This window comes from Phasianus colchicus, chromosome 4 (genome assembly GCF_987193195.1).
Source record: "Phasianus colchicus chromosome 4, bPhaCol1.hap1.1, whole genome shotgun sequence".
NCBI classification, from domain to species: Eukaryota; Metazoa; Chordata; class Aves; order Galliformes; family Phasianidae; genus Phasianus; species Phasianus colchicus.
In genome coordinates, this window is record NC_143439.1 from 56063170 (window position 1) to 56089761 (window position 26592).

Here is a 26592-nt window from a genome sequence, read left to right on the forward strand (position 1 = left end):
TAGCTGTCCTATTCTGATTAGGGAAAGTTTGAAGTCATAATTTCTGTAACATAAAATGATTTTCACTTGGTAGCTAACATTCTATATCCAGACACACAGAGCAGCTTAGTTTACTAAGTAAACTAAGAAACTTCTGCAGGGCTTAAATAAAATGAATACTCATTCATCCCTGCACTGTAAAAGACCTTAAATATTCACCATCACTTTTCTTGTATTTAAGAGCTGTTTTCTTCTACTAATATTTTGTCTCCTCATGATGAGATAAATAAGCAGTGGTATTCTGTTTCTTTCATTGCCACTACTTAAGACTGAATATGTATGTGATAGAAAAACTACAATTTTTCATGCTGATCTATGGAGATGAGAAAAATGCTTTGTTGCCATTATCAGCCTTGCAGTTAACTTCCCATTCCAGGCTTCTGAGTCGTAAATTTATTTATGGCCAACTAAAGAATTTTTCTCTTCATTGCCTGGACCATATATAGACTGTTATAGTTACTACTGACTTGTAACCTCATAATAGTTGAGTGATAATAAAAACAACTTCATTTCCTTAGGCTTAGGAGTTGAATTTATGCTGAGGCCCTTATTTGATTAGATCTCTTAGACTGTATTATTGCTAAGAGACCACAGTGATCTCATGCTAAACCTCTATGGCTCCCTGAGAATGAAGCACATGGGCCCAAGCACCTGCTGTGCCATGGGGTGTTCCCAGCTGGGAATCAAAAATTTGGCCTTTCATTAATGCCTGTGGGTAACACATGAAATAAAATACCCTGGGTGCTTTGTTACCTTCCTTTCTTTCTTCCTTTCTTCCATCTTTAAGATTAACTTTGATTCTTTCTCTTTCTAGCTTTCGTCCTTGGGGACTGATTTAAAGAAGCATTGCACAAACAGATGAGGGAAGCTGGTCTGAAACTGCAGGTAGTTGTGGCTATCCTTCCTGGAGAGATGGCAGCATATATGGCCACAAAAGAATGTGCGGTAGGAGTCAGGAAGAGAATGAGGTACTGCAGGATGTTGTAGATTTTGATGGCCTTATACATCTTGTATAGTGTGGCTATAATGTGGACTCTGCTGCCCCTGTAAAAGAAACCTCTAAATTAAATGGATGCAATCTTCTCTGCTATATATACTTGACCTCTTATGTGCTACGTTATCCAAAGAGCTTTTACTAAAGGATACTGCAGAAATGCAGACTGCTCTCAGTACTTGCAGGACCTGCTTGGAGGGGAAAGCAGACAACACGAGCCTTGCAGCGTGGTAGCTTAACTTTACTTAACGGAAACAATTTTAAAGTGCAAGGCAGCTATTTTAACATTATTCCCACCAAGGAGGATGTAGACTGTAAGCTCTGAGGGGATACTTGGGGTGTTGCCTTTGTCTTTTCTTTCTTCTCTTTGAGTAGTAGCTGCAATGTTATTCATCCAAATGCACTACAATTCTTTCAAAATTAAGGATGTGAAGACTTAAGCAGTTAGACCTCTAAATCTTAATTTTCAGTTTAATTGGAGAATCAAACCAAATCTGCAAATTTACAACATCCATGATTGTTTTGGGCTAGCAAAAGTAATGGGGGAGGGGTCATGGTGGTAGTAATTCTTGAAAATGTTAGGAAAGCCCTTACCTGAGAAGATGAAATGTAAGTTTGGACCATTTTCAGGAAATCCTAGAGGCAAAAAGTTTGTCATTGGTGACTTGGGTAATTTATTCAAACTTCCAACCATATGTATATTTTATATGCATATATATATATGTGGATGTGAATTTGAACAGTGAACTCATGAATATTTTTACTGACTGGCCCAATATGTACATATACATTTATTATGATGACAGAATTCTCATAGTTGAATCAGTGCAGTGACTCCTCAGTCTTCCTAGGAACACTGCATACCTAGTATGCATAAATAAAAGATGTTCCTGATGGACTTATTTTTTTAACAGATTAATGTTGTGAGTCAAAAAGCAAAATTTTCAACTTTGTTTTGGATATAGATGTTTTACATGTGAATATACAAGTCTTTAAATAACTGTGGAACCTATAAAGAATATAATTCCTATGACAGTGAAGGTAATCTGTTATGATTTTGCAGTTATCTTCCACTAAATAGAGATGCATAAAACTAGCACAAGTAAAAGGAATTGCAACAACTCTAGATATTTTTTTTCCATAAGGGTTGAAATTGGGAATTAATCAGTTCTTTGGAGGCAAAATTTAAACTTATTATGAACTGTGTATGTCAACTCATGATAGCAGTCCAGAGCCATTAAAAAAAAACCGAACCCACCACAACCATATACTTTTTGATAGAAACATTTCTTAATATTTTTATATGAGAATACTCAGTATTGTTTTTATGTTGGAAGATATGACCATACATGCATACACAACGTGATCTGTATAGTAAGGATGAAAAGACTTCAGTGTTCTGCAAAAAGATTATTCATAATGTTGCCCAGGCAATTTTTTTTTATAGTTAGCTTTGTATACTGAAATTCAATTTATATTGAACATTAAAGACAGTACTTTAGGTTCTGCTGTAAGAATTTTACAGTGCATGCACAGAACTCAATGTGCAACACGAAAACTACATTATGCTGTTTTATGTTTCAGCAGGTTAAGTCCCAATCTTGTTTATTCTTCAGCAGAAATTTCTGGCTGGCTGGGGAAGGTCAGGCTGAGAAGCTGCTCCTGTTTGACACTGCAACATGCCAGAGTGATGAATATTTAATCAGGCAAGAGAGAACTGTGTGGGAGGTTGAAGCAGCTGTAGCTCCTGGTTGATTGTCTGAAGCATCATCTTAAGAGTGTCTTGTGTAAAGGAGCTCTTGGGTAAGCTTCAAGGACAAAGAATAGTGTGAAAAGAAACAGGCATTCTGAACGGGTAGCTACTTACAGGAAAGTCAGAAATAGAAGAGGTAAATGACTAATGTGTTAAGAAAGGTTTTTGTTACACTGGTCAAAGGTTTTATGCAGGCAAAGCCATCGGGTTTTATTGAGCTCCATAATCATAATAGAAAATTAAGTTTGAAACTATAAAATCAAGAAATACAACACTGGTGGAAGTAATTTCTTGTTTACAGGTATCAGCTGTTAGCATGGAGCATGTGGATGATTTGTTGATATTATACAAACTGTGGAATAGCAGCCATTCCTCTGTAGCACTGTTTTAAGCATGGTAATAAAGCTGTTTGAACTCTGAGGATGTTATTCTTAGCAAACAGGAGAAGCTAAAAGCTATAGACAAATGTAGGAAGATTGTGCATTAATTTTCAGTGGCATAGGCCAGAGTAAAGGTCTTTCTTTTATGTTGTATATTAAGAAACATTACATGCAGGATGAGTAATTAAAAGATACATTTTTTTTTTCCTTATGAGGGGTGAAAATAAAGTACTAAAATAATAAATTTGCTATCTTAACTAGGGATGCTGGCAAGTCCCATTGCCATCTGTCCTGGGGTCTGAGGTAGATACTATCCCCACACAGAGTGAGGTCTAGTCCACATTTCATGTGGACATCAATTTGAATATGAAGTAGATGAAGCAGAAGGATTCTTATCTGTTGTTACTATAATGTTCAGGATAGACAGCAGCCATTTAAAACTAAGTAAATTTAGCTTTATCACCCACCATGTTGGTATTGAGCAGAGGGGGAAAGGAATATCTACTTGCATCTCTCATTTCCCATCACACATTCTACTATGTAGCAATCACTGGTTTTCATTACTGTCTAAGACTACAGACTAAATTTGGGCAAGTAAGGAGAATTTTTTCTTACTACTTCATCTAAGGAGGTGGCTGACACACTCATACAAATGGGAAATACTGTGGAATTCTGCAGTTTCTGGTAATTTTTCTGATAATGCTGCATTTGTTTTAGATGTTGGCCAACTTTGGGCATCTTGGTGTAAGATACTGTTGAGTCAAGAAGTAAAAGCAGGGAAGAGCAATTAAACACATTAGGGACTCTGATTTAGGAGGACTCTTGCATTTATGATAGGTGAGAAGCTACAGAAAGGAGATCTGATGATGGTCATCTACGTGTGGCAGCTGTTTGCTGTACTGCTTGTAAACATCTCACTATTACCTTGAGCTTATCCATCTGCTTGTTTTTGCCCATCTGTTACTTCTTGCCATGTAACTGTAAATATTACCTCTGTTCTTTGAAATAAGAGGGCTGATAGAAATGTTCACTTATGGAATTCAGCCTTTACTTTACTAACATAAATTCTAGCAAGGTTTTTGTCAACAGTGTGAAAACCCCATGCAGGTTTTCAATGTTCCTGGTTGACCCTCTCTGAGGTTTAGGCATCTTAAATGATTTGTTGTCACTTTTAGAAGTTTCAGACTCCATGTTTTTTGGGAAATAGCACAGGCCAGCCAGTTCAGGAGGGAATTCAATGCTTTGAAGATGGATGAGTGTTAAAATATGTGTAAATGGAATGTACAGTGCAAGCAGTCTCTGAGAAGCTGGTCAGTTTGTGTATTCTGTATGTATTGCTTCAGCGAATGCTGAATCTATAAGTTGAACAGAGCTGATTTTCATAGAAGCAATGTTTTACTGCTGTTTTTCTTTGGTGATTCTTCTAGCTTTGTTTAGAAATCTTCATAGAAATATTTGATTAAGAGTCATACAATACGATACACTACACTTCATATGTTCAGGTTAGCTTTTGTATTTTGCATTTAAAATGGACTGCTGCTATTGTTTGCTCCTTTAAAACAAATAAATAAAAACACATTTCCTCCCTGGTGATTTCACTGTGCCATGTAGCATCTGGGATGCCTAGGTTAATTAATTTGAAAGTCCAAGAGTTTACAATGAACACTTACTTTGTCCTTCTATTTTGCTTTTCCTAAAATCTGGATGGGGGAAAAATGCTTTGTATATTTTATTCATTCTCTGTTGTATTTAAGTAATAGCTTTTAAATCCTATTTTCTAAGTACTTGATTCCCAAACTAGAAGTTCTAGGGATTGATCCAGATCCTTCTGATGTTATTAGGAATCTTCTTCTTTACATATATATATAGTTCAGACCTATAGATTGTGAACCATTAGGGGAAATTGTGCCTATAAAAATAAAAGTACTTTTTCCAGTACAAAAAGACTATTTCTGAAGACTTCAGTGAGTCCTATAAAATTTTTCAAAAGGTACCAATACATAGGAGCTGATATTTTCCAACTTTTCCTCTTTATTGCACTGGAAGGTGTTCACTGACAAAACAGCAGTCACTTTATTACACTTTTCCATTGTGACTTTCCTGACTACTCTTCCCTCATCAGCTTTTTGACTTGGATAAGCAGCTTCAGTCCAAAGATTAGCTGGCCATTTGTGCTGAGCGGAGAAATAGGGGAGCTAGAAGTGGATCCTGCTTTATCAGAACACTGTCCTGTTAGTTAAAATCCTCTTAATGAAACTGGTCAGAAACCTTTCATGAACCCTTTCTTAGGCGGTAATTACTGTTAATGTTGAACTGATATGTGAAAGGTTCAGCAAAATGAGTCATCTTTGTTTTAGGGGAGGGGGAAAAGCAAAGAAGAAAACCCATGGACTTGCTGACAGTGTGTGTTTAAAGTATTTAGAAAACTGATATTTCAGTTCTTCATTTTGAAGTAAGACTGCAGTTGAAATTTATATACAGCAATTAAAGATGTCAAAGGATTAAGCAGGCCAAGGACTCTGACTGAGCACCATTTACACTGCCTCTTGTCCTCAGCTAAAGAAGAAATGTTCCTACTTCTGTTTTCAGTATTTATCTTCACTTCTACCAGCTATTTGGGATGGAAGGTGTTCTGTTAAACTCTTCACATCGAAGTTTTGCTTCCATTTTTTTTCTTTCTTTCTCTCTTTCTTTCTTATGCCTTTTAAAGTTGGTGGAATGCTAAAAGTTGCCCTGTTCTTCCTTCTCAGGTTGTCATGCACTGGGCCAGTGTGGGGACTTGGAGCTCTATTTCATTCTGGCTCTCAGTGGTGCAGCCTCACTGCAAGTAAAAGAAAGCAGGCTTATTATAAATAGCATACACAGAAATTATGTCATCTAGCGGCAAGTTTGATAGTGCTTTGATGTGCTCGTTTTATAATGCATTTATCCTTGCTCAGTGTGTAATAAAAAAAAAAATAGCATGGAGAAGTGCACTTGTGTGTTACACTATTATTTTTAAAGGCATTCACCAAAGCGTTTACGTGGTCAATGCTGTTTTTAAAATTAGATCAGACAGTGATTTTCTTCTGTTCAGCTTTTCCCTAATGGGTTCTTTGTCTTCTTTTAACTGTATTAGGCATTGCGTATTGCATCACCAGCTAATGTGATAGCCAGAGTTGTTCCGTGTTCGTGTGGTAGTCCGAGGGAAATGTGCTTTTCAGATTCTCTGACCGTGGATAAAGCCTTCAGCAGAACATGCTTATTAATAGGAAGCACTTCTCTCACGCAAGGCAGAAAACAATGGGTTTATAAGGGACTACAAAAGAACGCGTGTGGCTTCCCATAGGCATTCTCGCAGCCAGCGGACTGGGAGCGGGGGACCCGCACGAGGTTCTGCTCCTCCGCACGGGGCATCCCGCGCCCGGCGGGCATCAGGTTAACGCCGTTCGAACCCCCTCAGTTCACCGCCTGCTTCCGTGCCCGCAGGTGGAGGCGAGGCGGTCCTCCGCTCTGACCTTGAGCAGCGCGATAGCTGTAGCGCTGGGATGTTTCCTCATCAATCCACGGCGTGACATTGGATTATTTCAGCTTTTCCCCGCCGCGCCCTCCCCACCTGCCTGCCGATTCCCCGAGGACGCAGCCGCTCCGTGCGTGTGTGCGCGGTGCCGGGATAGGGAGGCGGCCCCGCCCCGGCCGCCCCGGGGCTGCGGCTCCACCGCGGGCAGCGGCGGGGGCGGCCCCGCGGGGCAGCGCAGAGCACCCGGAGCCCTGCGGGGCTCGGCCCGGCCCGGCCGTTCCGCGAGGCGCTTCCCGGCGGCAGCGGGGGCTGCGAGGAGGAGAGCGGGGAGGCTGCCAAGTGCCTCAGAAGTTTGCTGGCGGAAACCGGTCCCTCTATCGGCAAAAGTCTCCTGGCTCTCCTCAGAGGAATACGTTGTTGCCTAAGATGAGTGGCTGTAGGAAGCGGTGTAAGCGTGAAATCATGAGGTTTGCCCAGTACCTCCTCAGGCTAATCACAGGTTCTCTTCACACAGGTAACGACCGTTTTTCTTTGTAGCTGTGCAGCATGAGAATCGCCTCAGTTTAAAATAGCGACGGTATTGCTTTGTTGTAACTCTCTCCGTCTCGTAATTAATAATAAAAACTGAATTGTGGCCGAGGACAACAAAAACTGGTATCCCGCGATGTTACGAACAGTGCAGCGTTTAGACGAGCAGCGCACCGAGACGCTGCACCCGGAGCAGCGCAGGTGCCGGTGCTTCACCCGCTCACGTGCGCGCAGCGGGGCGGCTGCGTCCGCGGCTGGGCTGAGCGGAGCTGCGCTGAGGTGGGCGCCGCGCGGGCTGCTCGTCCTCGCTGCCCGGCGCCGGTTGACCGTCACTCGCTGCGTTGTCTTTCTCAGGCACTTGTTCTTGCTTACCTTAACAACTGCAATACGGTGCTGTCGTGTGTCGCTGTAAAGTTTAAATAATGCTCGTGCGTGCTTTTTGCCCTTAAAGAATTTTGGGGCTTAGGTGCGAGTTTAAATTGTTATTATTTTTTCTTTGTAACCGGATACATTGTTCTGGATGAGGTTTGTAAGCTAAGTTGAGCAAGAAGTATGGTTTTCTTTCTAGTGCTTTAGAAAATACACTTTTCTTGCAAGCGAGCATTTAATACAGCTTTTCCTACTGACTGTCAAATGTGACAGCTTATATCGTGTCATTCTGCATTGGTAAAGCACTGCTTTGCTTCCTTCTAGACTTCAGATGTCCTTTTCTTTGGGAAACTCATCACTCAGAACTTCAGATCCAGCCTTAGCAGATAATAACTAATGATGCTAACGTGATTAGTGAGAGCTAAATGCCATTCACTTCACTGAAAACATCTTGAAAGTTTCTGCTGTTGCTGCTGGTGTTTTTCTTATGTCTTATTAATCACTAATGGAAAGACTTGAAAGCACAGTTGACTCTTCACCAGTGCTTCATTGATAAATGGCAATTATCAGTATTTTGGGTTACAGTGCAATAGAAATCATTGGCACTCAGTACTGGGGTACTTGTAACTGATGTGAAACTAGTATAATCTAGTTTAGCTTTTCAGGAATTCAGTAAAACTGAATGTTAGATAATGTGGAATTTCTCTGACTTCTTCTGTGCTATTCTGAGTCTCTTGTGGTTCTTCTCTAGTGTACTGTATCAATTCAGATTTCTTTGAAACAGTGGCTTCTTGCTCCTGTGAGTTGCTATGGAAATTAAGTAATATACGATGCAAGAAGAAATCTGTATTAGAAATAAAGGCCAAAACTCCTATTTGTCAAAGTCACTCAAATTTTTCTTTTCCTGTCTACCAAATGATAGGTGCTGTTTTTCAGAGTGGTGTTTGTATTGTGAGCTTTCTAAAGTCACAGTTCAAAGCCATTTTAAGAATTGCTGTGGATGCTGGTTATGTTACTACTAAAATGTTGTTTCATTTATAGTTAAGCAGCACTCTAAAGGACCCCAAAGGAAATAAGCAAACTTTTGTCAACACTTGTACTTTTTTTTGTCTCTTTCACAGAGTTTTTAGGAACTGAGAAAGTATAGAAGTTTCCATTCCAGTTTTATTACAGATAACAGTTGTATCTTACTACTCTTATTAGGATAATAGGCCTAGTATATTCAGATGTACCAAATAAGTCCAATATGGTGTGATAGTAGCTGAATTGTGGAAATATAGAGCTCCCCCATTCAGTTCTTGAATTGCCATCTACTTGTGAACCACAACGGTTGTAATAGCAGTTAACCTATCCCCCTGCAAAATCTAATGTATAATTCATTGTGTTGATAATGAGATATTAATAAAGATGGATGAGGAAGTTTAGTCGAAAGTGTTAGAAAACTTACTTGTGTGTTGAAGATAGTGCTCTCTGAGAGTTCATTCCAAAATACAGGATTGCTTTCAGAAACTGGAGTGTGTGCTTACTGAGGCTTTCGCATGCAGGCAGTCTGCTCTGCTTATGTGACTCAAGTTGCCATCTCATTTTTGAATTGTAGATATTTAGTAAGAAGTACAGCAGGGAATCCAGTTTACCTTTTCTGTTGATGAGGTCTGTCTGTCCCCTGCTTTCTCTTTCGGGTATTCATTCAACTTTATTCTTAATATTAAGTTGAATTGACACACTGTTGAAAGTTCATGCTCTAAATCTGATCCATATATATTTTTTTTCCTGTATGGGTTGGCATAATGATTATAATCTCATCAATTGAGCTGTTGTAATTCTTTTGTTTTCTAATAAGGGTAGAGAGGGCTATTGCAGGGATTTGGTTTATTGCCAAGATAAGCAGTTGCTATTGATGATTGGCTTTACTGTTTACATTTTGTAACCATTTATGATATTAAATAGACATTAGACATTAAATTATAATCCCTTCTCAAGTAAGTCCAGATCCTTTTTTTTTTAATAAAAATAAAAAATAAAAAATCATTACTGTGGTTGAAAGAAAAATGTAATGACAAGTCTTTTAATCAAAGTTTTTCATTTTCTGTAATTTCTGCTATATATTAAGCTGATGTGATTTTACTTAAAGCTTAAAGCAAACTTCCCCATGTACTTGAAGAGAGCATAACATTTCTCAGATGTCATACCAAGCTCTGCTCTTGGTATGTAGGCCTGCTGTCTTTGGAGGTGTGTTGGAAGTGCTTATTCTTCAAAACGTTGTCACTTCAGTTGAGAATTTTTCAATGTTCAGATGCAACAGGAGTTTGTATATTACAAATACTGAGGTTTACTACTGAGAGAGAAAGAAATGGACTGCCAATTACTTTGAAGTGGAAAAAGCAACTTCAAAACAATAGCTACAAAGCTTTTCTTAACTGTTATAAACAGTAAAGTATGGAAAATAGAGATGTTGAAGCAAAACTGTCATTGGTAAATTTTCAAAAGTATGCTCATATTAAACTTTCACCCATGTTCATATTAAATGCCTAGAGGCTAGAATTTCCAGGATGGATTCAAACTCCCAGTTGTTATGAGTGTACAAAGAAAGAAAAATTCTGACTGTGGTATTGTGCTCCCTCTCCAACAGTCTGAGAAAATCTCATTCTTACAGGCTTATAAAGGTGAATCTATGGATTGCTTTTTATTTTTAATCTATATAACCTATAGATTGATGTTGGTTCTCTCCACTTCTTAATGATACAGGCATGGCATGTAAACATCACAGGACCAGTATAGATGGTGGCGAGGAGTTTGTCTTTGCTAGTAATTAGAGAAATCATTGGGGGGAGAGTAGATCTGAAGGGGGTTTGAACTCCACTCCATTAAATCATTCAATAAAGAGATCTGTATCATACGTGTCATCATCACATTGCTTTTTGACATTCATCTTCAACAAAGAACATGTAAGAATAAGTACCAGTCACAGAGATCCTGAATGCTTTCATAGAATGGCCTGGGTTGAAAAGGACCACAATGATTATCTAGTTTCAACCCCCCTGCTATGTGCAGGGTCGCCAACCACCAGACCAGGCTGCCCAGAGCCACATCCAGCCTGGCCTTCACTGCCTCCAGGGATGGGGCATCCACAGCCTCCTTGGGCAGCCTGTTCCAGTGCGTCAACCACCCTCTCTGTGAAAAATATCTTCCTCCTAATATCTAACCTAAACCTCCCCTGTCTTAGTCAACAATCTCTTGGTCGCTGGGGTTATCTACTTCAGAGCTGTCCCGGCCAGAACCGCAGTTTGCTTTGTACAATCTTTGTGTTACAGATGGGTCAAATTCGACCTTTTCTCCCGCATGACTAGCAATAAGACTAGAGGGAATGGCCTTGAGTTGCACCGAGGGAGGTTTGGGTTGGATATTAGGAAAAAGTTCTTCTCTGAAAGAGTAATCAGGCACTGGAAAGGATTCCGAGGGAGGTGGTAGAGTGACTGTCCCTGGAGGTGTTCAAGAAACACAAGGTGTTGTACAGAGGAACATGGTATAGTGGGAGATATTAGTGATAGGTGGACGGTTGGATTAGATGATCTTGGAGGCCTTTTTCAACATTGGTGACTTTATGATTCTGTGATATTTTTCAAGTAAATTCTGTGGGAGTACTGAGACTGAGTGCTCCACTGGACAGGTTTCTTTAATGTTCCCTTCCTACCCCACTGTGCAACAACAAATTAATAAGGCAATCTTTACATTTCATTCTAGATTCCAGTGTGATGTCAGTTTCATGGTTTTATAATGTCAAGTTTCTTCTTAGCCTTCAGTTTTAGGTATATGTGTTGCAGAGGTGTTAATGGAATTATTCTCAAGAGTTGAGGTAATGCACTAGGATTTTAACTCTTAAAATAAATTTTAGCAGAAGATGGGATTTGAGTTCTGTGTTCTGAATATAAAACTTGCAGAATATATCAGGGTTGTCCCATTATCAACTTTTTATAAATTGAGCTGTAAGTTAAAAATGAATGCTTTAAAAATCTAAAGGTTAATTGAAGTACCTTATAGGAGTGTAATAGATTTGTTAGTGACAGTAGCTGGATGCTCCAGAACAACTTTCCCTTTACAGCTAGGAGGTTATGTAAAATGAGAATGAGGAGAATATTTATCTCTTAGTTCTTCTATTTAATTATATTGTCTTTCCCTTCTTTTTTTTTTTTTTTTTAATAAAAGTACAAAACTTAAAAACTTCAATCTATGAATGGTCATCTTAAATATGACAAATAAAATTATTCCAGCAATAGAGAAAATTACTTTCCAATTCTCGGTAAAAATTAGAGATGGAAAAAGTATTGTACTTTTTATGTAGAGGAGTTTCTCCTTTTAATACAACTGATCCCTACACAAATTCAGTTTACCTTTCTCTATGGAGTAGATTCTCTTGCATAGCTTCATGAATGAGTGATGCTGAAAATCCAGGTGTTTAAAAGGATGTAGAAAATGGCTGTCAAATTGCCGCTAAGATGTTCTCTGCAGACCTTGACGTAGAATTACAGTGAGGGAAATATTCCTGCATTATTGAAGTTAATTCCCTTAACTTTAATAGTAGTGTTTTTCCTCCATGTGGTTTTGGTTGGTTAATTTTTGTTTTTGGTAAAATAAAAACAAAAATACACAGTTTAGCCAAAAGTGTGGAGTTACAGTTAATTAATGATCTAATATGACCACTGGTGAGACACGTTGCGCCTCGTTTCCTAACTGGGAGAAATGTGAGTTAATAAAATAATATTTGTGGTGATGATATGATTTCAGCTATTGCCAACTATTTAAAACAAACAAACCACCAACAGCAATGTAAAAACATCCTAAACAGCAGAGCATGTACTCTTCACTTCTAATACATGCTGCTCAAGTTCACAGGAACTTGAAGATTCTGACAGAAGTGGTGGAGGATAAAACTCAGAGGGCTTAGATGATTACAGTCCATGGGCATCTGCCTGACTCCAGCTAAAGCTGAGCTGCTTGTTCACCAAACTTTGCTCTGCTCAGGGTTTCAGCCAGGCCTGTGCAGGTACATGACTGCAGCTTCACACCCCTGTGCTGTGCTGCAGGCTGGCTGCGAGCTGCCAAGCATGATTAATGAGCTGAGAAAGCACCGTTTGGGCAGCAGGGTCTGGCAGAGAGTTTGACTGAGCTCGGATCGTTAGAAGACCTCTGTGCTTCTGAGCTTGAAAATGAGAAGGTGCTTTGTGCCTTGAGCAAGTAGAGCAGTGGTTTTGCTGAGGTGCTTGGTGTGATAGTGTGGCCCTTTAGCATCTATCACTCAAATGTATTTCCTTTAAAAACATTAGGAATTGTGATTCTAAAGAAAGTATTTATATATATTTTAATGCTTCATGACTGACACATTTGACACATTTCTACTGAAAGTGATTTGATGAACTGAAAAGAATTACCAAATGAAGTGTGGGTTTTTTTGTTTGTTTTTTATTTTCCCGGTTTCTACCACCGTCCCTGGATTCTTGGCTTTGGCCTTTGAAAATTTCAAGTAAACTTTACAAGGCTGAGAAGTGAAATTAAAAAAAAAAAAAAAAAAAAAGCTAAGAAAACAGAGGAGAAAATGTGAAGTGTTTAGTGAATGGATTTTGTAATGGAATAAAGGTTCAATAAAAAGGAAAAAATACAAATAGAAGTTATTAATATTCTGGTTCAGTTCTGATTTCATGCTTAATTGCATTGATCATGTAACTTTCTGAAAGACCCTTCCTGACTTTGCACACTCACTGAGATTTATTAGTTTAGTGCACAGCAAAGTAAATGAATGAGGAACTACGCTTGCTTGTTATGGCCACCTCTGCATTACAGGAATAATTTTCTGGAAGTGAAAATTTAAAAGAAATTATGGATGAAGTGCAGCTACTCATGAGAAAGCATAAAAGGGAACACAATTTCTAGTAGCCTTTACAAAGGCAACAGCCATGAAAAATTGCTACTGTACTGCATGTGAATGTACAGAGTAAAGAAGTGGAAATAAGTCATCATCTTTCCACAAGCACAGTGGTCCTTGAAAAGAATTGAGCAACTGCATCTTTCTCAGCCATGCTATGGTACCCGTATGTTGAAATGCTTTGGTTGGAGAAAGGCCTACAAGTAGTGGCTGTCTGTGGTGTAATAATCTTCAAGGCAATGCAATTAAGGAATTAAAAGAGTTTTTAAAAGGCAAGCTTTTCATCTCTTTATTAAAATCTCTGCCTTTTTGGTAAGCCATTTGCCTTCTGAGGCACCAGTAGTGGATTCTCACAAATCAGAAGAACTAAGACCTGTTATTTTGATTATGGCCCAGTTTCCCATGCAAGAAGGACATTTTGTAATGAGCCCTTTGCTACATGAAAGACACTGAGGTGCTGAAACATGTCCAAAGAAGGACGGGAAGCTGGTGAAGGGTCTGGAGTACAAGTCTTAGGGGAAGCAGCTGAGGGAACTGGGATTGTTCAGAGAAAGAGGAGTCTCAAGGGAGACCTAATCATTCTCTACAGCTCCCTAAAAGAAGGTGGTAGTGAGAGAGGGGCTGGCCTCTTCTCTCAGGTAACAGTGACAGTATGAGAGGTAGTGCTTCAGGTTGTGTCAGATTCAGATTGGGTGTTAGGAAAAAATTCTTCTCAGAAAGAGTGGTGAGGTGTTGGAACAGGCTGCCCAGGGAGGTAGTGGAGTCATCGTTGCTGGAGGTGTTTCAGAAAATGGTAGATGTGGCATTGAGTGACATGGTCTAGAGTGGTCACAGGCATGGGTTGATGATTGTAGTAGATGTTCCTAGTGGTCTTTCCGACCTTAATGACTCAATGATTCTATGAACTTTGCACTTCCTAGCACGTTCTCTGGGTGTCTGTGCACCATCTCTAATGCATTCCTGGAATTAGCTAACAGGTGCTCTTATTAGTCTTCTTAAATCTGCACCTCCTAAGCACAGAAGATGGCAAAAAAGACTAGAATGAAGCAGTGTTGCATCTGTTGTCAAATTGCATCTGGAGTTAGTTCTCTTGCTATTGTGTTAGATGTGTTTAAGGGTGCTTGTAGATATTTGGTTAATTTTTTGTTTTTTCTTTCTGATTTTTAAGTTCAGATACTGGACTTACCATGGTGGATCAAGGTAATTCAACTCATGTGCAATCAGAGTAGATGAACATCTGTCTTTCATCCCTGTATACAGTGCTCAGGAAGAGCTCTGCACTATTCTTGGACCTCTTTGTTTCTCAAACCTTGCAATGAAGATGCATGCAACAAGGCAGTGACTAAGGACTTCTTGTTGGCCACAGTAATAGCAGCCTGCTTTTCTGCGAAAACACCAGGAGTTGTGGGTGTTCTTTTTCAGACCTTTCCAAATTGACCTATGCTGAGCATTTTCTGCCCTTTTCCAGGCATGAGACATACTATTCTCATTGCAGTTCCCCAATCATATGATTTCAGGAGATGATTTTTAGTGCTGCGACTGCAAAGCTGTCTCTGCTCCAGGGTGAATTTGATTAAGTGGATGAAAGAGGCTTATCACACCAGGGTTTTAATTGAGCTCTCCTATTGCTCTTGCAGCAGAGTGGTCACTGGGCTGTTCCCCACAGGGACATGTTGTGCTGAGTTTGGAGCCCAGCGTGGCACATTAGAGGGCTTTTGCTGAAGAATGGCTCTAGCACTCAGAAGTAGGCTACTGAATGAATAACACCAGGAGAACCCTCTTATCTCCATTTATTTACAGATTCTTGCTAAAAAGCAGCAATGGACAGAAAAGACAGCAGTGTTTTTTTTTCCCTAGCACTTTAAACAGTTTTGAATAGGAAAAATATTTTTTACTTGGTCCTATTTAAGAAGAATATATCTTAAGTCTATGTTATATAAGCCTCCTAAGAAATAGTTCTGTATATCTTTTCACTTCTGTTGTTCACTGAAATAAGTGATTATCTTCTAAGGAAAAATTTTCTAATAGTGATGAATCAGTGTACAGCCACTGTAGTAAAGTTTTGTTTCTCTCTTGTAACTATGAAAGCAAATTTTATTATTTCTTTTAATAAATAGTACAGGGTAGACTCTTGAGCAGGTAATTTACAGCTCTGTTGTGTGTAAATCCATAAAAAAAAACAAACAAAACAAAACAACAACAGTGCTGCTAAGTTCCTGCAGTGTGTAATGAAGGAACCAGTAAGGAGACTTTGCTGTGAGTTCTTAGCATCATTTCTCTAGTGACATTTAACCTTTTCTTCGTCAATTCTAATGTAAGTACAGAATTTCTGCCATCTTAATTTCTCCGAGTTCACAGGGTGACGTTCTGAAACATATTGCTGAACTATAATAAAGGGACTTTGCTCTGTGTTAAAATCCAGCATTGATAAATGGATCAATGAACCCCGCCAGAGATGGAGTAGCAGTTGTAGGCAACTTTTGGGCAAATCTATGAGGAGGGAATGAACAATGCTTGGAAAGCTTTATTGGAGGCTCCTTTGTTATTATAGGGGCATATAGGGAGCCTTAGCAACCTGGGAAAATGAATTACTGTTTTGAATGCAGGTTAATAATGTTTCCTTAACGTCTGTTGAAAATATGCATAAAGTAAGAAACGTAGTATATTAAATTAAAAATATTTGGAATATTGAAGTAATCATAAATTATGTGAAAGAGCTAACATGAAAAAGATGTTCCTCCTTTTGTGTGAATAGAATCTAAATAAAGTTATTGTAGAGGGAGCTTGTAACATGAAGATGCCACAAGAAGGTTAAAATATCAACATTCATGGGGAAATAAAGGACATCACATATTTCTAAATGCTATTTTTTTGATGTTGCTGAAAGTGTTTCTTCTGACACACAATCAGTACCGTTCATCCAGAAGATCAGGGTTTTCTTTTTTTCTGAAAAATAATTCTGGGTTTAAGGTCTGCATCTGTGCTTCTCGTAGGTGCAGAGGCAGTCTGAACCTCTGGGTCTCTGTTACTTTTTTTTTTATACACTGTATGTATGGCACTGTATATATTATCACTTAGAAAATTCTGATTTGCAAGAGTGAAATCTTTGTCACAGGATGCACAGCATACAGTGACAGAACCCTCCTCAGAGAATCAATCAAAATTTCATCTGAAGTTCCCAGAATCAGAATTGCAGTGGTTGGAAAGGACCTCAAGAGATCAAAGTCTAACCTCCCTGATAAAGCAAGTACTCTGCACTAGGTCACACAGGTAGGCATCCAGACAGGTCTTGAATATCTCCATAGAATGTGACTCCACAACCTCACTGGGCAACCTGTTCCAGTGCTCCATCACCCTTACCACAAAGAAGTTCTTCCGTATGTTTGTATGAAACTTCCTATGTTCAAAATTTAGGCCATTGCTCCTTGTCCTTTTGCTGTGCACCATTGAGAAGGGCCTGGCCTCATCCATTTGCCTCCCACCTCCCTTTAGGTATTTCTAAATGTTAATCAGATCCTCTCTCAGTCGTCTTTTCCCCAGGGTAAACAGGCCCAGGTTACTCAGCCTTTTGCTATTGGTACTTTATGCTTTCTGAGTTTCCTGATTTCTTTGATAACTTTGGTAGTTCAGTCTTGTCATTAAAGAGAAATCATTTTTGTGGGAGAGTATAGTGGATGCAGTGATGTTATGAGGTTGGTGTGTAAGTAAGTTTCATGTTTTTAATTGGCTGAGACACCTACTTGTACAATGTGAGATTGAGAGGAAAAAAAAAACTTTATTAAAAATACTTTTTTTAAAAAAGTCCTCTTGGCAAATACATTAGTTAAATTTTGCATGAGTTCTCATCATAATTTTACTAGGGTTTTTGCTTTATTGTGTACCTGGCTTCTGTGAACACCTTTTTAATATTATCCTGGAGAAGTTAGCTCTCCGACAGGCACTTGGTTTAGAAGCAGGCTATACTGTAAAAAGCATTTTGAGGGAAAAGAGGAAGATGTGTGGAACTTATTAGCAGTTAGCTTTAAGAAAGTGCTGGAAAATGCTGAGAAAGCCATAGCTTAGTGCATTTCTGCTACGCTGTGCTTCATGCTGGAGCAGATTATAAATGTTTTTCTTGTTCACAAAAAATCAGTCTGTCTGTATACCTCACATGCTGCAGCTGCAGATCTACTGTGAACTACAAGCATTTCTGTAGGAGGTCGTTCAGATTTTAAACAATGCAATTAATTAAATGTGTATAATAAGCCACTGCTACTCGCTCCTTTTGGTAGTTCTAAGTTTTCCCTCTCAAGAAAAATCTAAACTGACTGTCTCCTCTTCCTTTAGTTTTCATATATCCCTCTTCCTTTAAGCAGCATCTGCAAACTCAGTGTTGTGAAAAATGTGCAAAACTTCACATTTTATTGTACTGAATATGGCATATGGGTTGGATGTCACAGAATACTGAAGTGAAGACCTAGTGTGGGTAGAGGATATCTTGAAGTACAGGCAATACCCTGATCTTTAGAAGTATTCCTCTGAAATAATCCGTCTCATATTTTTAATACATTGACTCCATCGCATAATTTCAGCAAGTTATTTTTCCACACATCCTTCCAATGAGTCTTGTTTGAAGTCTTAAGATTTCTTGTGGTATGTTAACAGGAAAAGCGCGGACAAAATTGAAGTAGCCATGCTGCATACCATTTCTATTGAAAAGTTGTTTAAGTTTTTATCTTTCTATTCCAAATCTGAATGTTCATTATAATGAAAGATAGAGTTCAACTTCTCTTGCAAATGACGTGTTGAAAGCATCTGTAGCCATCCTTAATGATTCCTGTGTTCTCTTACATCTAAAAGTCCAAGCTACTGACGTAATTCATAAAGATAATACTAAAACTTCGGCTATATGTAGGACACAGTACTTGTCATTACATTTAAAAATACTCTTAGAAGAACTCTCAGAAAGTTTCCAAATTATGCACACAAAATGTTAGGAAATGGCAATACTAAGATTTCCTCAGCTATATTTGATATAATGCAGTTCTTCATTGTATTGTGGGTGCACTTTTCCTTGATCCACTCAGAACATAGAGGCAATGAGGGGTAGAGTATACTCCGAGTAGAAAGACATTTCAGGGATTTTGGTAAGCTGCACATTACCAGTCAGGAATGAAATCCTGTAAAAGTCCTTATTAAAGAGCATTATAAGTGCAAAAAGGTCTGCTTGCATTCAAAGGGACAGACTGGCAAAGTATGTGGAAGACAAATCATTTAGGAATACCTAACTGAATGTAGTTTACTTAATAAATTCTCTAAATTGAGAATAGCTGGTAGTTGGGAAAGTACTGGGGGTATATCTGTATACTTTTCATGTGCTCTTCTAGGCATCAGCTTAGCATCTACTGCCAGATACGGGATGCTGTGCTAGATGAGACCATAGTCTGAGTCAATACAGCCATTCTCATGCTAATTTGTTAAAAGAAACTTTTTTTTATAGAGGATAACAACACTTTTTTGAAGGATGGTAGGGCAGTTTAACAGTCATAACCCCTGCTGCTTCCATTACTTCTCTTCTTAATCATGAATTTGAGGAAATGTATTGCTCTTCTGGGTTATAGAAAGGAAGCATCCTCCATAGCCTGATCTTCTAGTCTATGTAAGGTAGTTAGAATAGTAAACTGCAATTATTGTTAAATGCAAGTACTGTTCAATTCACATTTAAATAACAGTTCTTTGACCAAAGTGTCACCTGGCTTTAACAGACTTCTTTTTTTTCCCTGAAGGGAAAAGAATGCTTTTGCTTTGATGTCATGATGTTGCCTGTGATTGAGAATACTGGTGATAATGTTTGAAGACCTAACAGAAATACACAAGTTGAGCCTAAATACTTTCCTACTCCCTCAGGCAATTGTACTTTTTTTGGCATTCTCAAAATGGGTTGGAAGCTTATTAATGAAAGCAAGGATGGGAATCAGTGGTAATGTCAATAGAATGTGGTAATTAAACAAAATAAAAGCTACTGTATTTTTGGGTCTACCTCATAGTTTTATACGTGGCTGTTACGTGAAAGATGAAAACTAGGAAGAGAAATGAGAAACCATGGTGTATGGGAACTGCTGAGTCACGGCCTGAACCTCTGATCAGTCACCTGAGGCGAGCAATGAGTCAGCCCTGGGAGCACAGGTGAAAGCAATTCACCTGTTCTGCAGGAAGGGGTGGAGCCTGGCTCCACCTCTCCTAGACCCATTTAAGAGCTGACTACCAGTGGGGAAGGATCTCTCCCTCTTCGGAAGATCCACTCCACTGGAGTTTCCTGAGCGAGCCCACAACATGGGTAAGCCTCCTATTTATTCTTTTTGTCTCACTGTGCCTCTCTTGCTTATTTCATTATTATAACATCTTAATATTATTAAATTGTATAATATTCCTTTATGTAGTTTTCATTGATTATACACATGGTAATCTCATTGATATGCTAATATATGCTTTTAGGTGATTACAGTAAGCATGTTTTTTTTAGTTGAATGAAGGGCAATTCCTTAAAAATGGGGTTAACCACGCATTTATACTTAACAGTGTACATGGGCTGTTTTGAATGTGAACTTGCATTCACAAAACACATTTCCCCATTCAGTAGCTTATTTTAATTTGTCCATTCTGTTAGAACAATAGAGGCAGGTCAATACTGTGTCTGGATATAAGTTAAATAATCTGGAAAAGGGCAACAATAAGTGAACTTGGAACTGCATGAGCACTGAACTAAGTGCTACGAGCACTTCAGTCTTTAATATTTTTCTGTTATTGGCACAGATTCAGGTTGGACGTTAGGAAAAATTTATTCTTTGAAAGAGTGGTTAGGTGCTGGAGCGGGCTGCCCAGGGAAGTGGTGGAGTCGCTATCCCTGGAGATGTTCAAGAAACATTTAGATGTTGTACTAAGGGACATAGTTCAGTGGGGAAATACTGGTAGTAGGTGGGTGGTTGGGCTGGATGATTGATCTTACAGGTCTTTTCCAACCTTGGTGATTTTATGATTCTGTAAAGTCAAGTAGAAACAACAGAACTGAGGAATAATGTTGCTTTGTGGTTATGGAGAAAGCCAGCCTTATGCTGTGTTACACTGGTGGTTACCTGTTTCTGTGCAGGAAAGTAGCTCGGCTGTTTTGCTTCTCCGCATGATGTGATGAGCAGTGTGTACTCTAAATATTTTAAGTGTATATGGATTTTTTTTTTAGAATATTTATTGCTTCAGTGTGTAACCCCATTTATCTAAATTCTGCTTGCACTGAAGTTGTTGAGATATTGGCTAAATACAATGAGATGCTTTGTGGGGCACCAAGCTCTTAATTTGCTTCTTGTCTTTTCACAATGACAGCTTCAGTCAGGGAAAACAGCACAATTCTCTTTAATATCTCTTTCAGTTCTGAATTTAAAGTATCTATTTTGAAGTAATTTTGAAAACAAACAAACTACTTGGAGTTGGACTCCACTTCTAAAGTTTTATGAATCAGGTCAGCTGAATGTCTAACCATTGCCTCTCAACACGTTCAGAGTTTGGTTCCTGAGTACAAATTGCAGTTTTCATGTCTTTAAGAAAACTGTAATACTGTGCAATTATGTGCAAGCTCTGATCTTTATGTGGGAACCCCTCCCACAAACAATGACAAGAAACTAAAGATTTTACTTCCCAAAATGTTTTCTTATAGCTACAGCTGCTGTTCTTACAGACTCTGTTTTCCAGATACTACCCTTCAGTATTTCACTAGGACATGTCAGTAATTCTTTATTTGAAATTCTATTCCAAATAATGTTGATACCCTAATTATAAAAATTGAGTTTTGTAAGTACTGTGTCCTTGGAATACATTATTTGAAAATAAGCTTATGAAGTATTATTGGGAAAGGGTGCCAGGCTCTATCACTTTTAAAACGGGCAATAATTTGGTTTTTCCTCTTGAACTCTCTATAGAATGCCCATCTTAGGCAATGTAACTAAATTTAAATATAAATTAAAGGGTCTGGGATAGGGAAAAGTCTGTTTTCACCAGCAAGCATACTTCATTAATTTAGGAAATTGAATAAAGCTGAGATGAGCTACTAAATTTTGTGTCTCTATTAGTCTGTTTTCTATTGGCAGTTTTGTTATTCTTTAAATCACTTTTATGAGGCATATGATCAAAATCAAAATGCATTTAGCATTTATTATATGCAGATCCCTTTGCATGCACCCATGGTAATCTTCATTTTATTTCAAGAAAAATAAATGGTAACTGATTACTCCTATTTGATTTGTGGCAATACTTGTAAGAATCAGCAGAATGTAGATTCCTTATTCAGTTCTTGGAATAGGAATTTAAATTTTTACATTATTTATGCCTCAGAAGTTTTTTCCTGAGTTTTTTTTTAGTCTAATAGCTGCATATCACTATGTTATTGAGAAAGGAATTCCTTAAAATCAGGTTTTCTCCTCAGCTGAGTTTCTTGGATCAGAATTTAGTACAAGGTGGGTGCTCGGTTTTGTCGTGTGGCGTCAGTGTGCTCTCATCCAACTTGACTGAGCATCTTGGCCCTTCTGTGGTCTAACTACCGACAGAAATGAGTTGGAACTTCTGAAATTAGTTAATTGCTGTAAATGTGAGTTTAATGATTTTATTCATTTAGTCAGATATCCCAAAATATCATGTGTTTGTGTCTGAACAAACAATTACTAAATACCATTGCTCATGAATTCCTGTACTGCAGTCTCACACAACTTTTGTAGACTTCTTCCAGTATCAATTCAGGAAAGGAACAGCAACATATGAGAAATCTAAGAAGTAGTCTGTATGTGGAGATTTCATTCAAACTAAATCTGCTGCACTTAAGAGGGATCAGAACTACAGTGACCTTGCTGTAATTTAGCATAATTCGCTTTTCAAGAAAACTATAAATAAAGTCCAGAGTGCTGGAACAAACTGCCCAGAGAGGTCATGGAGGCTGCTTTGGGTGTTTTCCTGTGTACCTACCGTAGGAAACCTGTGTTAGCAGGGAATTGAACGAGGTCATCTCCAGAGGACCCTTTCTATTCCTGTAATTCCGTGGAAGTTTTATATTAATTCTGAAGAAGTTCTCAAAAAGAGATTGAATTCATTTTAACTCCTTCACCTTGCTGGTTAATTACTATTTAACTTTATGGTGAGTCTGTGTGCAAAGCTTCTCAGTCATTACATCTTAGTGAGAATGAGAAGTCTTTTTGACCTTTTTTTATCAGCTAATAACTTAAAAATGCAAGCAAAGAAGATTACATGCAAACTTAATGCCAAAAGGAAGGAGGGGAAATGTAAAATAAGGCTTTATGTAAAAATGACCTTAAGGTCAAGGAGACAGAAGAGGAGGAGATGGAGAGGGAAGAAGAGACTGTACAAGTGGTAGTAGTACATAAAAATGTACATGTGTGCACATATGCTGAGATAACTATGTGATTGTATGCCAGATTCATCCTTGACATTAAGACAGCAACACATCGGTACCCGGACGAGCGTTTAGACTAAGAGGAATACTTAGGACATGGTGTGGCATCATGTCTTCAGTCATGCAACTTTGTGTGAGTGCATCAAAATTATCAAGCTGATAATTTGTTTAAAATGTAACATGTAAGTAGTTATTTCTTCAAAACCAGACTCTCTTGAGTTCATGGGGAGACAGCAGTAACTACGGTCTCAGACAGGGAAGACTGAAATGCTGGCAGTGGCTGACATTCACTCCTCCAGCTGTGTTTGGTATATCTGGCTGACTTCTGGTTTTGGAAGTGTCATCACAGTTAAAGCCCTCTCTTCTTGCTGCACACAGGTGCATCTGAGTGCATCGTGTGTCCAAGTTGCTCTGAAAGTTTAATGCTGAGTGACAGATGTAAATGGAAGCAGCAGGGCATTCCTGCCCCTGTGAAGAACCACCAGATGAAGTGCTTGAAGCTCCTCAAATAACCACTGTAATCTATTGTGAGAAACTAATTGAATTGTATGTATTGCTTACAGGAAGTTCTGGACTGATCTATTAAATTACTTACCTGTTGTCTGTGCAGGATCATACTGTGTCAGTAATTGAAATGCCATCCGTTTGAGGCAACATAGGAATAGAGTAATGCCTGTTCTGTTGTGACTTGTCTGCTGAAATGTTTTTATCAACGTGGTCATACCGTCTACAAAAAATATGTTCATTTTCATGAAGAAGTAAACTGGCTTCCAGAAAAGAGATGAAATTCTCCTAAACATTTTTCTAGGCACTGTGAATGGGCAGTTTTTCTGTGCCTTTTTTTTTTTTTTTTGAGTGTGAATAGTAGTTTATTTTTTTAATTGTAAGTAGGGTTATTGGGGAGAAGGAAAATACCATATGATAACAGAAAACAGAGAATCTATAATTTTCAGTGCTTGAATGTTGTCTATATGCTTGAATATAAAGAGTATGTTTATCTAAAGCCTAACAGAGCAAAGGAGAAGAGGCAGAAATTGTTGCACCACAATGCAGCAGCAACATGAAATGCAGACTGTAGAGGGGATTTGCAATGCTGAGGCTTTAGAAATCTAAAGCTAGGTGAAAGGAACTGGATTTGAAGGAAAAAGCCTTCGGATACACAGTGTCTGGAAGGCATGGAAAAGGACATTTATCATTGTCATTAACAATTTATTATAGTACATCCTGGAATACATCAATTATCATAGAGTCATTTGAGTTGGAAGATACTTTTAAAGGTCATCTAGTCCAATTGCCTTGCACTGAACAGGAACACCTACAGCTGGATCAGGTTGCTCAGAACTCTGTCTATTCTGACTTTGAATGTATCCAGGAACAGAGCAACTGCCACCTCTCTGGGCAAGCTGTGCCAGTGCTTCATAACATATCATTAATATACCAGGCTTTGTGTTTCAGTCTGCACTAAGTGTTGAAGTGTTGAATATATGCAGCGCTTACGGCTCCCAGCAGATTGAGCATGGCATAGGAAGCACTGCTGAAGACCAATAGCTAAGAAACTACTTAGTGTTCAGCTTAGATTTCCTGAATTAGCTGAGTTGGTATCCATTTAGGCTGCTTCTTGGCTTTTTCCTGTTAGCTGATAAAACTGATATATTATTATTTTCTTCATGCTGTTCACGCTGTTTTTTTTTTACAGGTAAGACAAGGCAGTTTACGTGCAGTGAAGTGCTTTGTCTGATTATGCTTTCTGTGCTTTTTAGTCTAGAGACAACACAATGTCTCGTGCTTTAAATGTACAACTTCCTTGTGCCCTAACAGTTTTTGAAGCTTGCTCTTTAAAGCTTTAATATTGCAAAGATATGTAATGTTTTGCTTTTTTTTTTTTAAAATGCTGCTAAGCTAATATTGTTTTAATAATCAAGACTAAGTTGCTATGTTTATATTCAGCAGAGAGTTCAGCACTCTGGAATGTAAGCTAAAGTTGTCTTTCCTAACTGCCTATTGCTAAGGTTGTCTGCAGTGGTCCATCTGCATGCTGTCTTTCATCTCTTTGGTGCCCAGTCACTCAGTTTTGTGTCATGCTTCTGCAGTTCTCGTGCTTAGCCTTCACTTCAGTGGCATACTGAATATCATGTACAAATTCAGCTAGCTTAATTATTCGCCCTCTCTTTCTGAGTGCTTGTGAATACGTTGCACATCAGGAGCTTCAGCATTGACCGCACAGGAACTCCTCCATTGTCACCTTCCTTTGCTGTGTGTCTGACCAGTTACTCCTACACTGTTTTCTGTCTTTGTAATTTTTTTTTTACTTGTTTGTGAATTCTACTTGGTAGGTCATCTTTTTGTTTTGCTGCTACCTTATCAACAGCTGAAGCTATGAGAAAACAGTGAAACTAACATGTTAAGGACTGTCTGTCACTAAAGTGTTGCACCCAAATCAGGATTTGTACACATCCTGAAGTGAGTTGATCCCATTAGAGCTGCCTCAAGAGATCAGTGCTCTCCTTACATGCAAGGAAGCTGCTGCATGCCCCTTGCTTAAATGAATTTAAAGTTCTTCATTTAAAAAAAAAGTTTTCTCTTTCCTCCTTTTAAAATTATTTTTATTTGATTTCTACAACAATAACAAAACATTAAGATATTAGTAAAGCAGACTAGGTCTGTGAAAGCCACTGTAAGTTTCTTCCAGATACAATGTGCAGAAAATATGAATCCTGGTCCGGTGCTCCATAGTACACAATAATGTCTTGCGAAGATGCTCCAGTGGATGCTACAGGCAATCATGAATATCTGTCATGATAAAACAAGGATTGTCTGAAGAGTGAGATTCTTCTTTCACATGCTGAGTAGGACAAGTTATTTTGGCTCACGGGTGAAGAAACTGAAACTCCAGTGCCTATATTCTGCTCCAATCCAAGAACACTTTGATAAAACTGCCCATGCTTCTGTCTTTTTTGCAGTCCTGGAGAAGAGATCATTCTGGTAGTACTGCGTAGCTTGGTATCTATCTTAAAATGTAGGGTCTCAAAATGTAGAGTCCAGTTGGCATTGGACTCCAGTCCAGAAGATATCTCAAAGGCATACAAATGTGCCACTGTGCTAACACGTTACTCATTACAAAGTAAAGCTGCTGGGTCAACTCTCATTTCGTTTGGTAGTGAGTGACAAGCTTCCTTTAATATAATTCTGTAACAGTTAGATCATTTCCTCATCCCAGCCAGGGGCTGCGTACCTCTTCTCACAAGGTCACCTTCCAGAGCAGTGTCTTTGCTCTCTGGTTCTGGCCGTCTGTTCTCTCAGGCAGGCTGATGCACAGTACCCTGTCTCCTAGTGACACAGAAAACATATTGAGGCTACTAAAAATGCATCATGTGTAATTTGTTGTAGATTTTTTTTCTCCGAACTTCCTCCCCAGGCTGAGAGCAGTAGCTGTTGGAAATTGATTGCTTAAATTATGTGGCAAACTATGATAAATTTCCAGGCATAGCTTCTGAAGTAAACTACTCATTTCCATTGCAGTTTGTAAAAATGCAATCAAATGTTCTGAATCCAAGATCAGCATTTATTAAGTTTAATTTGTTTCACTCTCAACTGTATTGTAAGTATATAAACCAAATACTGCATAAACGACCCACTCCTCAAATAAAAGAACCACCAAAAGCCCTCTCTTTCTCTCTCACACA

The 26592-nt window shown here is 38.6% G+C and overlaps 1 protein-coding gene across 3 annotated transcripts in view; it reads left to right on the forward strand.

Annotated features, from left to right (window-relative positions):
• Positions 1–26592, forward strand: part of KCNIP4 (potassium voltage-gated channel interacting protein 4) — a 381941-nt gene that overhangs the window by 88880 nt on the left and 266469 nt on the right. For 2 of the 3 annotated variants that reach the window (XM_090139606.1, XM_090139601.1), the window contains exon 1: positions 5981–7179. The exons of the other annotated variant lie outside the window; for it this stretch is intronic. In XM_090139606.1, the coding sequence (XP_089995732.1) occupies positions 7092–7179 (88 nt within the window). In that variant the 5' untranslated portion in view covers positions 5981–7091. Of the gene's footprint in view, positions 1–5980; positions 7180–26592 lie in introns of those variants that run through there. 3 annotated transcript variants of the gene reach the window in all.